At 38.0% G+C, this 15068-nt stretch overlaps 1 protein-coding gene across 1 annotated transcript in view; it reads right to left on the reverse strand.

The window, feature by feature from the left end:
* The window catches only part of IMMT (inner membrane mitochondrial protein), a 70306-nt gene that overhangs the window by 30977 nt on the left and 24261 nt on the right, over positions 1-15068 (reverse strand). Inside the window, exons 5-10 of the mRNA XM_007954079.2 lie at positions 11228-11301; positions 10100-10289; positions 5871-5982; positions 4163-4300; positions 3720-3815; positions 1171-1307 (exon numbers count right to left, since the gene is read on the reverse strand). Of these exons, the coding sequence (XP_007952270.2) occupies positions 1171-1307; positions 3720-3815; positions 4163-4300; positions 5871-5982; positions 10100-10289; positions 11228-11301 (747 nt within the window). The remainder of the gene's footprint in view (positions 1-1170; positions 1308-3719; positions 3816-4162; positions 4301-5870; positions 5983-10099; positions 10290-11227; positions 11302-15068) is intronic.

The following is a 15068-nucleotide window of genomic DNA, read 5'->3' on the forward strand; positions in this document are numbered from 1 at the left end:
CATGTGCCGTCGAGTCGGATCCAACTCATAGCAACCCCTCCTTGGGTTTCTGAGGCAGTATCACTATGGAAGTAGATTGCCCCATCTTCCTTCCGAGGGTCTTCCTTGTAGGTGTATGGATATTATCCTATCACTGACAGCGTTGTACTTCAGGACAGACCTTGAAACATCCTTTGTGAAGATGAATGCCACGTCATTCCTCTTCAAATTATCATTCCTGGCATAGTAGATCTTATGGTTTATCATATGATCATATGGAATTATATTTAGGTATCTTCAAAGGATTGAGAGCCAGACCAAGGAAAACACAGACAAAACCCTAGAAGAATTTTGGAAGAAAATACAAGAACAAAATAATAAAATCAATGAAAAATTAGAAATGATTCTAAATCTACAGACAGAAATCCAGAAGATTAATACTAAATCGTCAGAAATAGATAACACATTGGAAGGGCAGAAGACTACAATTAATGCAATGGAAGACAGAATTAATGAGATTGAAGACAAATACCTGAATACTTCTTTGGAAAGGGATCACTCAGCAAAAAGATCAAAACCACAATTATGATGACAAGGTAATTTTACTAATTATTCATGATCCTGATCCCTGAAATACATAGTTTATGTAGCTATTTTGCTTTTATTTTACCTTCTAAAATGACTTAGGGTTGATACATTTTTATTTATTGAGTAACTTAATGTAATTATAAAGGAAATTTAGTGAGTCCAGTATTACATTTTGAAATCAATGCAATTAATTCTTTGAAGTATTCAATGTAATTATACAATCAGCATAAACATTTAAAATAGTTGGTGTTCTGAGATACATGGGATCTCTTTATTACTTTTTACAATTGTACGTCAATCTAGAGTCATCTCAGAATAAAAAAGCTATGAAAGAAGGTGGTGACAGTTTTAAAACCAGAAAAAAAATACAATTACTTTTCAAGCACTATTAAAACACGAAAGTAAATTTAAAAGTAACTCTTTTGTATCATTTAATATAAAGGACCATAAATAAAATTCATTAAAAAAAACATTTAAAGGCTTTTTACCAGATTTCTTTTTAAAATCTTTATTCTGAATTGTCTTCTATCAGTGAAACCATGCCCATACCATGAAGATGAAATAGTCTACCACATAACACCTGCTCAGTCAGTCTGGGCTCACCTCTGAATTGTCCATGGCCTCCTTCAGTATACTGGAGTGTGCACTCACAGCCTGCACTGCAGCCTTTTGAGCTGCAATTGCCTGCAGAGTGATGCGAGCAGTTTGGCTCAGAGAATCTTCTAATCTCTTGGCTAAGGCTGAAAAAAAATAAAACTGTTAAAAACAGATCCCTGCTTCCATACATGGCTCTTAGTGAATATGCATGATGGACATATTCGGGTTCTTATATTATGTTTACTTTTATGGATATCTGAATTTCTTCAAAATAAAAAGTTTTTTGGTTTTTAATTTTTTTGGTAAGAAAAAGATTTGCTTAAAGACAAATAACACATTTCAAAAGAAAGCAACAATGTTTAAGATCCTACCAACTACCATAAAACCAAACTCATTGCCATTGAGTTAGTTACAACTAATAGTGCCCCTTTAAGACAGTAAAAATGCCACATAGAATTTCCAAAGTTGTAATCTTTATGGAAGCAGACTGTCACATCTTTCTCCTGTGGAGCTGCTGAATGGATTTGAACCACCAACCCTTTAGTTAAGAGCCAAGCATTTCACCACTGCACCACAAGAGGCTATAAACTCAGCATAACCAATGAATTTTTTCATTTTAAATAATGATCCAGAGACCAATGGGAAAAAGAGGTGCCTATTTCCAGCTCCTTAGCCAGAAGGGATACTCATAGCAAAACACCTCTATCCCTAAGACATAAGCTGTTGTTCTTATTGTTGTTAGCCGCTACTGAGTCAATTTTTGGCTCACAGTGACCCCATTTGACAGAGTACAACTGCCCCACTGGGTTTCCTAGGCTGCAATCTTTATAGAAGCAGATATCTCTAGATCTTTTTCCTGTGGAGGCCACTAGGTGGATCAGAGCTGCCAACCTTCCTGTTAGCAGCTGAGTATTGTCAGCAGCTGCACAAGGAACCACTGCACCACCTAGGACTCTAAGATTTAAGATAATAGAGAAAAAGAAAGAAAAAGACAAACATGAAAACAAAAAAGAAAAGGTAGCTTGGGAACAGATGGTCTAAAGACCAAAACAATAGGAGACTCCAGTGGTCAAAGAGCTACAATATATTAAGATCACATTTCTAATGTAATTGATATGACTACACTATTTACTTGACAAATGTTGAATTGACAAATGTTGTGCTACATATATTTTTAAACAGTTTTTTAAAAAGTACATTTCTATAGGCTGCTTAAGAAGTATCAAAAAGAAACCTCAAAATAAAGAAGGAATAAAATAAGTGATGATTTTAGATAATGTGCTGATATGGAAAAATGATCACTGAAGAAAGGAAGCCAGTGGGAATAAGAAGATAGTAACAGTTGATATCAGAGATAGTGAAAAAAAAAAGAGAGAAAATATATTTGACAGATGAGACTAAAACAAAAGGAAATTTTAAGCAAAAGAAGCAAAAGCAGATTTTGACAGTAGCTTTGCAGAGAAATGAACAAACAGAACCTGATAAACCACAAGTGGTACATATGTAACACAGGCAAAAGAGGAAAGCTAATTACGAGAAAATACTAAGAAATGGATGTAGGATTAAAATTAAACTAGAGAGGCAGGGGACAAAAAGAGAAGGAATATATGAGATTTGCTTGAGTTAACAGTGGGAAATCCAAGTGCAGATAATAGTGAACTGCATGTACAGGCCCACACACCCAGGAAGGCTGACTACTGCTTACAGCTCTCTTTAGAGGTCTATTCAATGTGTTCTGGCCCTTAATAAAAATTACATGGTACATTAGCACTGTTCCAATTCTTAATAAAAATCAAAGACACAACATACATACCTATTTTAAGTTTGGGAGAAAATTAAGAGGCAATAGACAAAGTCCTGAAAATGTTCACCCACCCGAGGGTGAAAGTAAAAGGAAGTGAAAAAAGACACATGTATCTTAAATTTATAATTTACTCCAAGTGTCCACATGACAAAGGAAGAAAAGTGAAAAGTGAAGAAAAACAGGAATAAAAGAAAAAAGTGACCTCAGTTTGAAGCAGCAGAAAATTCAGGAAAAGTTAAGAAGTGTGAAAAAAAAGTATAAAAATATTTCACTTATTTAAAAGTGATTTATTCAACATTCTCAATTATTTCTAACACAGCCAAGAACTCAAAAGATAGCAAAAGCAAACAAAAATACTAAGCACTCAAACTAACATCCCGACATATATGCTCTGTCTCTTCTTTTACACAATTCTAACTTGGTTCTTCAGAGTAAGTCAGAACCAATCAATCAGAGGAAAACAGAAGCTACTCAAGCTAGGAAGCTTTCAGCACTAATCGTAACAAAAACAAATGGAGAAAGTACTTGTATTATATGTGAATTTTCACCAACTATACACTAGAATGTCTCTTGTCATCTGGGTAACAGAAGTTCAGATGGAAAGAACACAAATGATAAAATAAAGGAGGCTAATAGAGTAATGTCATTTAAGAAAGAAAAAGAAACCACAGCTAGCTGATGGACAAGAAACTTGTGCTGATGGTTTAAGAAAGCAACTGACAGAGATGATCCAAAGCAATTGTTTACATACACTCAATTTCAACTTGTTCTTGCTTTTCCTGTTGTGCAAGACGAGCTGCAACTTCTTCAGGTGGTCGTTCTCTTACAGTAGATGAGGATGCTTCCTCTTGCAGCAAAAGTAAATAAGAAGAAATCAAATTTCAGCACAGAACTTCAACAGCTAATGGATATAAAACACCATCATTTGTACGTGCCAGTTAGATTAGCTGAGGACAAACTGTGTTAAGAATCCTAACACCACATCATCACTGTTAATGATTCCAAAATGAGTATCAGAGATCATCTCCTAACCCCCACTTTTGAAAGATTTCAGAAAAATTTCCTAAGCAAGTGTGAAGACTTAAAATTAGCATAAATTTATACTTAGATAGTATATCTGGGTGTTGTCTAGGCATTAAATAATTCTGATGAGCATACCATTTATAAAACAACAAATATAAATTATTAAACTACCTGAAGTTGCAGGCATGGGTTTTCCTTCACCAACTGCAGAGAGATCAAGTTTTACGGATTCCTCATGTTGAACCGCAGGAGCGGGGACTGACAGTGTATCACCTGCTGCAGAAATAATTTGAGCTGCCTCTGTAGGTGCTATAAATATATGTTACTCATGTATTTACAGTTTCCTGGGTTAACAGGAATCTACTACTACCACCACCCACTGCAAGTTGGACTCCTTAAACAAATACATGCACAGCCACTATTCAAACACACAGACTGGGCACTGCTCAATGCATTTGCAAACTCACACAAAATGGACAATGGCTGGGAAAGCAGAAGAGAAAGAAGTCTTGCAAGTATCCTCTCTAATTCAACCATCACTAGTTATCCTTAGGCAAGGTTTCTAGTAACAGCACTACACAGTACCAAATCTTAACATACAAAAAGAACACATAAGATTTACACAATATGGAAAAACAATAGCAAAGGAAAAAAGACCCTATAATGAAGATGAGAAGGCTAACCAAAGTGAGTTTTATCAGATAGACTAAAGGATTTATCCTTTAAATATTTGATAAAGTTTTATCAAATAGACTAAAGGATTATTTAAGATATAGAAAGTAGGATTATAAGAAGGTCTGTTAACTCCCTGCTTCTGCCCTTGGTCCCCTATTATCTATTTGCAATAGCCACAGTGATCCCATTAAAATGAAAGTCAGATATCATTCCCTGGCTCAGAACCTCCACTGCCTTTCTATCTCACTCAGAATACACACCAAATTCTTACGCTGACTTCCATACATAGCCATGATAGGCTTTCTGTTCCCTGTGCCCCTTACTCACTCCACTCCAGCCTCGTTTGCTTCTTGCATGAATATACCAAGCCTTCACTAGCAAATCCCTGGGCCTGGGATACTTTTCTCACCAGCTTATTCCTACACGCATTATTCCTTAATCTCAGTCTACTCTTCTCAAATGACATCTTGTAGGTGAGGCTTTCCTTACCTACTTCATTTAAAATTACAACATTCCTTCTCATATTTATCACTGAGGGACATGCTATATATTAATTGTTTATTTGTGTATGATCTCTCTTCTCCTCACCCTACCAATGAGTATTAGCAGAGAAGTTTGGCTTTCTTTCCTATTTTGTTCATTGTTTTATTCTTAGTGGCTAGAAGAATGCCTAGCATTTAGTAAATACGTAAGTTAATATTTGCTAAGAGGAGAGGAGAGAGAGAAGGTAATTTAATGAAGGACAGAAGTAATTAAGGAGAAACATAAGAAGTTCAAATGTACACGAAACAAGTTAGAATCAGCTAAGTGCTTTAAATTAGGGGGGATTACTGCAAAATCACAAAGGCAAAAAAAAATAACTAGAAGGGACTACAGCAAGACACTTTTATCACTAAGAAAGCAAAGACCAAGAATTGGTGAAAACATAGAAAAAATTAGAGGAAAGAGAAGAAAACCATCTGTTGTAAATAAATCTTGGCCAACAGCCTCACTCAACAGGTATTCAAAATAAAGCCCAATTTCACATCTCATTCAGCCCCTAAAATGAAAGCCAAAATGTTACATGGGACTGCTCTTTCCCAGGGGGGAGAGGTGGAACCAGAAGAGTCCTTCACAGGAAGGGTTCTCTTCTTTACTGTGGGTACATATAAATTAAAGCAATGCATTTATCTAATTTTGAAAGAATGGTTCCAAATATAGGTACCTGTTGTTGAAGCTGGAATGTCTCCTTTTTGTTTCTGGAGGTAGGAGGCAGGCTGTTTAGATTCTTTCGTTGCCTCTGATACACCAGAGATTTTTAGTGGATCAGACTGAATCTTGGAAATGAAAAACATTTAATCATTTAGATATAATACTTTTTTGTTTTAATGTAGCATGCAGGAATCTGTAATACTTCAAAAGTCAAGTATTTCAGGATTTTAAGTTAGTTATCAAAGCTTTATAAGAATGTATTTGATCAGCGATACTAAAAGAAGCCATTAACTAGAAAAATAAGCTCAAAATTTTCACTCCAAACTAGACCATATTTTGGTATAAGAAGGGCTTCCCTTAGAGCATATGATAAAGTACATGACATATGACCCTCCCTCTTAAACATCACACCTTTTACATATATAACATCTAGAAAACTATCTTAATTTCTTTTCTAAATTATACTGTTGCAGTGTAGTAAATTACTTAGTGTGGCTTTTCTACCCATAACTCTTTGTAAACTCCGAGGTGGAATTTGCCATGAGCAACTAAGGAACTCCTGATTGCTAAAGTTGTCCACCTGGGGTATTTCTGTGGGGCATGGCACTAAACAATGTTCTGGGAGGTTCTCATTCTCTTTCAGGTGTTTAGAATTCTCATGTTATGATTAGTCGGTTCGGCCACTCTGCCGGGCTCAAAAGGAGCCCTCAAAAGGGCTCAAAAAGCCTGCCGAGCTCAAAAGTTCTGCCCTCTAGGCCCACGACTCTCTCTCTGACTGCCGGTTGAGGAAGACATGCTGCTGAAAGAGACACACACTGCTGGGAAAGAGACGCAAGCGACACACATTGCTGAGTGAGACACCAAGGGACTCACTGTTGGGAGAGAGACTGTGGGCTGGGAGAGAGACTGAGCATTTTTCCTGAACTTGAATTATAGCCTGGTGCTTCCCTAATAAACCCCGTAATCTGTGAGTTCTGTGTGGCCACTGCAGTGAATTATCGAACCCAGGAGAGAGGTGGTGGGTGCTTTGGGTGGAACCGTTGGCGAAAGGGCTGGAGGGAGGCAGCATGTCTGGCCTTGTGGGAATAGGCCTTGGGTTACTGATGGTGATTCTGTCTTCCTCTTGTGCAGTTAGAGGAGGTCAGAACATGTGGCCTCCTTGCCCTTTGTGCAACTGTCTTCTACATATATTTAGTTAGGAACAAATGATTTTTAGAGGCTCTGAGTGAAAAATGAAAATTAGCTTTTGGTTTCTTTAATCTCCCAGGAGTCATGCAACGGCGCACTAAAATATATGGTCCAGTTTGAGTAATGTCTGCTGTTTTCTTTCCTAATTACTGCCCGCCTTACATTTAAGGCACTGTTCATTAACAGAACTGCCAAAAAGCAGGCCAGAGAACATTACCGAGTAACAGAAATATTTATATTTACTACCTATGTTGTCCTACTTTTTGCCAGATCTTGGCAGAGGAACTCAGGTATTCTCAGATGACTACTCAAACGTTAAAAAAAAAAAGGTTCCAAACTTTGTTACTACTAGAAATTAGAAATATAACCACTATCTTTTTAAAAAATTTCTTTACTGTTATTTTTTAAAATCATGAAATAAATGCTTGTTGTAACAAGCAAAATAATATCAAGATATACTAATGGCTTTAACTTGTCTCTTTACCACTCCTTGCCCTTCCAGCACTCTCAAGTAGCCAATGCTATCCTTTCATTCCAAACATAAGCTCAGATACAAACCATACACCATTTTTCATTTCTTTAAATTACAATTGTAAGGCCACAGTAAGGAGAAGAGGACACACAAAAGTGAGGTTAAAGAGAAGTTTTTATTCTGAGTTTCCGGGCAAGGTTCATGGGTCCCTGAGAGGGGCCCGGGAAGTTGCACCGTCTGGCTGGGGAGGGGAGGGTTTATAGTCTTGTGGAGGACCTACGTGGGGACACTAAGGAAATAGTGGGGTCCAATTAGCTGTTAGTATGGGTCTGCACTTAATTAGCATGAAGGGGCTTCACAAGAGGAAGCTTGCCACTGCATGGGACTTTCCAGTCTGGGCGGGTTCTGTCACTTCGGTTGTCTTCTCAGGCTGTCTCATCAGGGCTTGACACCCGGAGGAAGCTGCTAACTGAAATGTTGGTGGCTTGGGTTTGCTTCGGCCTAACACACATAACTTGCTCTTTTCATTTAACAACATATTACAGACATTCTTCCAGGTCAAAGAAATTCTTTTTAGTTGCAAAATATCCTAATGTAAGATATAGCTCGTAATTTAGTCAAAAACTCTCTTATTTATGAACACTGAAGTTGTTTTCTGTTTCGTTTTGCCACTACAAACAACACAGCAATAAATAATGTTGTTGTTGTTGTTATGTGGTATCGAGCTGCTTCTGACTCAGTGACCCCATGTAAAATAGAATGAAACACTGCCCAATCCTGTGACATCCTCACAATCTTGCTCATTGTTGTAGCCACTGTGCCAATCCATCTTGTGGAGGGTCGTTGTCTTCTTCACTGACCCTTTATCAAGCATGACGTCTATCTTCAGAGAAGTTCCAACTGATAACATGCCCAAAGTATACGAGGTAAATCTCACCATCTTCTGGCAGTCCATAGTTTATGTTCAGTATTCTTCATAACACCTTAATTCAAATGCATCAGTTTTTTTCAATCTTCCTTATTCATTGTTCAGCTTTTGTATGCATATGAAGCGACTAAAAAATACTATGGGTCAGGCACACTTTAGTCCACAAAGTGACATCTTTGCTTTCTAACACTCTAAAGAGGTCTTTTGCAGCAGATTTGCCCAATGCTATAAGCACAGAGATTGAAAAATATTGGACAGCTAACAAAACATGGGCAACTACGGAGATGAATTCAAGAATTCATCTGAGAGCATGGGACTATTTTTAATACAAACAAGCAAATCAAGAGGAGCGTTAGTTTTGAGGTGGGCCAGTATGGACAATGCTGAGTTATCCAAAGTGGAAATACTCAGCAGGTTGGTTAAAGGCGAGTGAGGAAAGACCAAGGTTATCAAGAGAGATAAAGGAATCATCTACAAAGAATGGCACTGGAAGCCATGGCAAACAGCGAAGAACCCTGTTCCGAACTTATTGCCATGACTCCATGTCCTAGAACTGCTACCAGCCATTTCTCCTGGATCACACAGATTAAAGCAGACCCACGACTTTAGAATGAACCCACAGGATTCTGCTCCTTAAGTACTGCAACACTATCTCCCTCACCAAACACAGACTTCTATATTAAGGTTCTTAACCCAAGAACAACCAAGAGACTATGCTAGATACTGGAGAAGAGAAGTCCACCCAGTGTCTAGAAAAAATTGATCAGCCATGTCGAGCATAATGAACCCAATAATAATTCAGCAAGAAATCCATACTTTCTTTGGTAGTATTTTTTTCTTTTCATGCTGCTGTAGTTCAATGGGAATGACCCCAGTGGCACAGTGTTTAAAGCTCTCGGCTGCTAACTAAAAGGTGGGTAGTTCAAACCCATGAGCTGCTCTGTGGGAGAAAGATGTGGCCATCTGCTTCCATAAAGATTTACAACTTTGGAAACCCTATGGGGCAGTTCTACTCTGTCCTGTAGAGTCACTATGAGTTGGAATTGACTAAATGTCAGGGGTTTGGCTTGGTTTTGAATATTTGAAAGAAGAAATATTTAAGATTAATTTTTAAAAAATTTAGGCTTGTCAGGTAAAAAGCTGAAACTCTAAAGAATATGCACAGTTGACTTACTGGAAAATAGTGCTATTAATCTGTACAATGCTAATAATTCTGTGATTCTGTTGTATGGTCTAAAAGGAGCCATTATTAACTGTAACAAATGGGTTCTGCATCATAACCATTCTACATTTGTGTTTTCAATGTTCTGAACTACAGCTTAACAGCTGTAATGGTGTGGGCTGACACACAGACTCCTGAGGTCACAGGACAGCCAGGGTCACCTTCGCCTGAGCCACCTTTTCCACTCACCCTCACATGCTGCACAATTATTTTCCATGTGGCACATACTAGATGAGAGCCCTAAGGGTTAAAAAATCACCTGCATACATTAAGTTCAATTTAAAGTTCACTGACAAATACACATCTGATATACATCGGGCAAGTTCTACTCAACTGTACAAACAAAATATTTTCAGGATAAAAAACCCTGCAATAACTTCTTTTTTTACTATATTCAACATCATAAACTGAAATATTTTTGAAAATTCTTACCGGCTTCTTTGGCAATGGAACAGTGTAAGGTGCAGAACCAAGAATCATCTCAAAGAGTTTGTCTGAATAAGGTATGGTTTTCTCTACACTTTCCCGGAAATGGGAATCCCATTTGGCATATAAGATAGTGCCACCAATACCTCCACCAACAAACAGAAGGCCAGCTCCAACGATTTTGCCAGCAGTCGATCTAAGGGAAAGAAATGGGGAAACATTTATATTTCTTGGCTATCCTGTAGCTATCCCCCTAGGCCAATGTAAGTTTCAAAAGCCTCTAACACTACTTCTCTACCACTGATTCAGATGTAGCAGTCAATTTTACCACCACAGCAACACATTATCTTTTGCTCATTTGTTTTTAATATGTTTGTTTTTAACATGTTTGCAATAGAAAATAGCATTTATTAAAAACACATTGCCACTGAGTCAATTCCAACTCACAGCGACCCTACAGGACAGGGTAGAATTGGCCCACCAGATTTCGAAGGCTGTAAATTTTTATATAAGCAGACTACCTCATCTTTCTCCTGTGGAGCGGCTGGTAGATTCGAACTGCCAACATTTTAGTTAGCAGCTAAGGGCTTAACCACTGCATCACGAGGGCTCCTTATTTATTAATACTAGACTAGAAATAATGAAGCAATCTATCCTTTAATACTTAAAACTCAGAGGTTCACAATCATAAGATTTCCTCTGAACCCAACAAGAATTATCATTAACTTTCAAAGTACCTCTCCTTAAACATTTCTGAAAATATAATATACTCTTTAGAAAAATAATGCAAATACCAAATACAATTTTAAAATATTTTTTAAGTCATGACTTGCTGAGTTCTATATAAATCTATTTGCTGTACAACAGAAGCTAGCACATGAGGAGATTCTGCTGTGCATGCCATTCAATTACCAAAGAGCTAAAAGGTACACCACATTTCACCCACATATAAAAAAGGCTCCAGAAGGTCCCCAAAAAATATTACAGCAAAGTTCTATTTTATGTATGCCTTAAAAAAAATGGGAGGTTTTAAGCAGCTATTTGCATATTCAAGGAAAATACACAAAAAAAAAAAAAAACAGCCTTAGCAGCACACAGTTTAAAAATCTAGTTACAGGGAGACATAGTACATACCCAGAACTGCCTGAAGAAGAATATCTACGGCAGGGTCGCAATGGACGAAGGACAAATTTACCACAGAAACAACTCTAAAGAGAAAGGAGAAAACATTACAGCCAATACAGCAATTAAAAGAATCTGGGGAACTAATTTTAGAGTTGGTAACTCAAAAATAATACAAATGTTTGCATTAAACAAAAATTTATTTTATTTTCAGAAATTAATTCACCATGAAAACATATTTGTAGACCCTTTAAAATATGCAGATGGTTCCTGCAACCCAAGACTTATACCAATTAATGCTTTTAAGTGTTATGTACGCTGCTAAAGAGGCACGGAGCAGCATCTTCTGATCTCCTGTAATGTCACAAAAGACAGAATCACCATCAGCAAGCAGTTCAATACCTGTTCCTATGAGGCCAGACATGCCGTCACCCTCCAGCCCTCTTATGACTGATTTTGATACCAACCATCGCTCCTGCCACCTCCTCTCTACTGGGTTTGATAATTCACTGCAGTGGCCACACAGAACTCACAGATTATGGGGTTCATTAGGGAAGCAACAGGCTACAATTCAAGTTCAGGAACACACTTAGGATATAATTCTTCAATCAAAGCCTGCCTCTGTATCTTGTGCCTCTTGGTTCCACTGCCACCTCTCTCAGCCAGGCAGCTCTCTCAGCCAGCAGTGAGATTCTCTCCCTCTGCCTGTAGGAGGACTCACTTTAAGCCTGGCAAAGTGGCAAAACTAACCAACCCCAACATAAGAGTTCTACACACCTGGGGGAGAGAGAGTGAGAGAGAACTTTCCCAGAAGATTACTTCCTGCTGCGCTGACAGAAATACCCCAAGTGGATGACTTCAATAATCAGGAGTTTAAAAGCAGCTACTCAGATGCTCACAGAAAATTCTACCAGAAAGTTACCTGCCAGCCAGTCTCATTAATAATAACTACTACCAGCTGCCACCAAGTTGACACATATTTGCATGGTCCCACCCAGTAATCCAGGAGCTCTGGTAGCATAGTGCCTAAAGCACTTGACTACTAACCAGAAGGCTGGCGGTTCAAACCCACCAGCCACTCCTTGGAAAGAAGGTTGGGCAATCAACTTCCGTAGTGATACTGCCTCAGCAACCCAAGGAGGGGTCACTATGAGGTGGGGCCGACTCAACTGCACATAACAACAACCCGGTGGAAGTTACAAAGACTATGGCTAGAAAAGCCATACCATGTAATTCACTACACCACAGTTTAACAACTATTTCTTGGACTTGTGATTTTGCCATGATTTCTTGATTGCCAAGTAGAAAAAAAACAGTAGTATAAAGTATTTATTCTTCCTTTGTAAACTTAATTTGGACATCTGGAAAACTGCCAGAGTCTAGCTAAAAGCACTGATTACAGGAAGCACAGAAATCCCCTCAGGGAGAGATCCAACCCTAGTTCAATTTCCAGAACACATGTTTTCCATCTCTACACTAACTACGTAGCCAATCAATTCCTACATTCACCTAAATCTAAAAGTTCACTTTTGGTTTTTTCTGGTATGTCACTAGACTAAAAGTCAACATATTTTTAAAGAAAAAAATTTTATGTGTAAATGCCAAAATATATTTATCTCCATATAACATGTCTATCTCTTCAGTAGCAAATGATGAGGTCAACTCTTTGTGATTTATTTTCATTGGGGAAAAATATATGTAACAAAATATGTCATTTCAACCACTGTTATATGCCTAGTTTAATTACATTATGTTCACCATGTTGTACAACCATCACCATTTTAGTTTCCAAATTTTCTCATCACCCTGAACAGAAACTCAGTGCCCTTTAAAAAAAAATTCTCCCTCCTGCCCCTAGTAATCACAAATAAACTTCTGTCTCTATGTATTTACCTATTCTAGATATTTCATATACATAGGATCATATACTATTTGACCTTATGTCTGACTTATTTCCCTTAACATAATCAAGATTCATCCATATTGTAACATGTACCAGAATTTCATTACTCTTTATGGCTGAATAATACTTCATATTGTGTGTGTGTGTTTGTCTGTCTGTGTGTGTGCATGCATGCATGTGATATTTTGTTTATCCATACATATGCTGATAGACACTTGGATTGTTTCCATTTTTTGGCTATTGTGAATAATGCTGCAATGTACATTGGTGTAAAGTATCTCCTTGAGTCCCTGCTTTCAAGAGTTTTGGGTATATACCGAAGAGTGGAATTGCTGGGTCATATAGAGGAGCTCTGGTAGCATAGTGGCTAAGACACTTGCCTGCTAACCAGACGGCTGGCGGTTCAAACCCACCAGCCACTCCTCGGAAGGAAGGTTGGGCAATCCTACTTCCGTAGTGATACTGCCTCGGAAACCCAAGGAGGGGTCGCTATGAGTCGGGTTTGACTCGACGGCAAACAACAACAACAACAACATAGTAATTCTAAGGAATTAACATTCTCAGGAACCGCCAAACTGTTTTCCACAGTGGCTGCACCATTTTACAATCCCACCAGCAGTGAATGAGGGTTCTAATTTCTCCATACTCTCACCACTTGTTGCTTTACATGTTTCTGATAATAGCCATCCTATATGCATTTCTCCAATGACTAAAGACACTGAACGTGTTTTCACATGCTTATTGACCATTAGTATATTCAAGGCCTTGCCCGCCTTTTGATTGGGTTGTCTTTTTCTCACTGCTTTGAATTCTTCATGTATTCTGGATATTAAACCCTTATCAATACATCCAAACCAAACCAAACCAAAACCCACTGCCGTGGAGTCGGATCCAACTCACAGCGACCCCTCCTTGGGTTTCCGAGGAGGTATCACTATGGAAGTAGGACTGCCCAACCTTCCTTCTGAGGAGTGGCTGGTAGGTTTGAACCGCCAGCCTTCTGGTTAGCAGTCAAATGTCTTAGGCACTATGCCACTAGAGGTCCCTATCAATATATAAGTTTTAAACTAGTTTATCAGAGCATTTCCTAAATATTTACCAGAAACCAAACTCACTGCTGTTGAGTCATATCCAACTCAACTATCAATACCTAGTTCCCAAATATTCTCTCCCATTCTGTAGGTTGTCTCCTCACTTTGCTGATAAAGCCCTTTGGTGTGCAAGTTTTTAAGCTCAATGAAATCCATGTTATTTATTTGCCTTTTGTTGTGCATGTTTTGGTGTCATATCTAAGAATCCATTGTTGAAAATTAGGTCCTGAAGCATTACTCCTAAGTTTTGTACTAAGAGTTTCACAGTTTTACTTCTTACATTTAAATTGTTTATCCACTTTTGAGTTAATATTCATACCTCATGTGAGGTATGGATCCAGCTTCATTCTTTTGCATGTGATTCATTTTAATCAAAGTAAAATATGTAAACATCAATGTTTCTTAAAAATCTGTAGACCGCTTAAGTAAAACAAATAAACAAGCACTGGGCAATCTACTTCCGTAGTGATACCGCCTCAGAAACCCAAGGAGGGGTCACTATGAGTTGGATACAACTCAATGGCAGAGAGTTTGGGTTCTGGTAAATATTATTCAGGGAATGCTCTGGTAAACTAGTTTAAAACCATTTTTATCTTAGCTCAGAGAGCAGGACTGCATAGGAAAGAATATAGGGAAAACAATAAAACCATTTATATCAATTTCAAATTTATGGCATCCTTAAAGGAAATCTTTCCTTTTTAACAATTTGAAAAACAAACTGCAACAAGTCAAGAAAAAGGGGGTGGGAGGCGGGACAAGATGGCGGACGAGGCAGAAGGATTGCACAGACCCTCTTCAACAAAGAAAAGGGAAACCAATTAACACAGACACAGAAGATAATCTTGGACCCCTGAGCCCT

The sequence above is a fragment of the Orycteropus afer genome, unplaced genomic scaffold (genome assembly GCF_000298275.1).
Source record: "Orycteropus afer afer isolate SDZICR_OR568_19922 unplaced genomic scaffold, OryAfe1.0 scaffold00431, whole genome shotgun sequence".
NCBI lineage: Eukaryota > Metazoa > Chordata > Mammalia > Tubulidentata > Orycteropodidae > Orycteropus > Orycteropus afer.